Source organism: Pelophylax lessonae, assembly GCF_965119305.1.
Source record: "Pelophylax lessonae genome assembly, chromosome: 2".
Lineage (NCBI taxonomy): Eukaryota > Metazoa > Chordata > Amphibia > Anura > Ranidae > Pelophylax > Pelophylax lessonae.
Genome location: NC_138769.1, coordinates 412,014,967 through 412,015,376, shown reverse-complemented (window position 1 = coordinate 412,015,376; position 410 = coordinate 412,014,967). Strand labels below are relative to the sequence as shown.

General features: G+C 43.2%; 1 protein-coding gene across 1 annotated transcript in view; it reads left to right on the top strand.

Moving 5' to 3' along the window:
• Positions 1-410, top strand: part of LOC309546543 (gem-associated protein 8-like) — a 44,541-nt gene extending 44,131 nt beyond the window's left edge. The window contains exon 4 of the mRNA XM_082246291.1: positions 3-410. Coding sequence (XP_082102417.1) covers positions 3-259 — 257 coding nt within the window. The 3' untranslated portion in view covers positions 260-410. The remainder of the gene's footprint in view (positions 1-2) is intronic.

Sequence of the window (410 nt, the reverse complement as noted above, 5' to 3'; positions counted from 1 at the left end):
AGAGAGGCAACAGCAGTTGGAGGAGGAGATGCAGGAACAGTATGTAGACGCAGGTCACGACCTTCATGTCCCCACAAAACGATCCACACAACCTCCATCCGAGAGGCCTGGAGAAAGGCGTAGGATAGAGATGAAGAAACTTTATGGCGAGGATGCAGCTAAAATCCAAGGAATGGAAACTGCCATACAGCTTAATTTTGACAGACACTGTGATAAGAAACAGCCCAAGTACTGGCCAATCATCCCATTGAAGTTATAGTCCAAGATCTGAACACTTTTATGTGATATTGTCAGACACTGCAGCTGTATCAACATGTGAATTTAATGAAGCGGCTTATGGTCTACATTGGTTGCCTCTCTATTACTATAGCAATAGCAGAATTATGGACTGTATAGCTTCAACAGATATA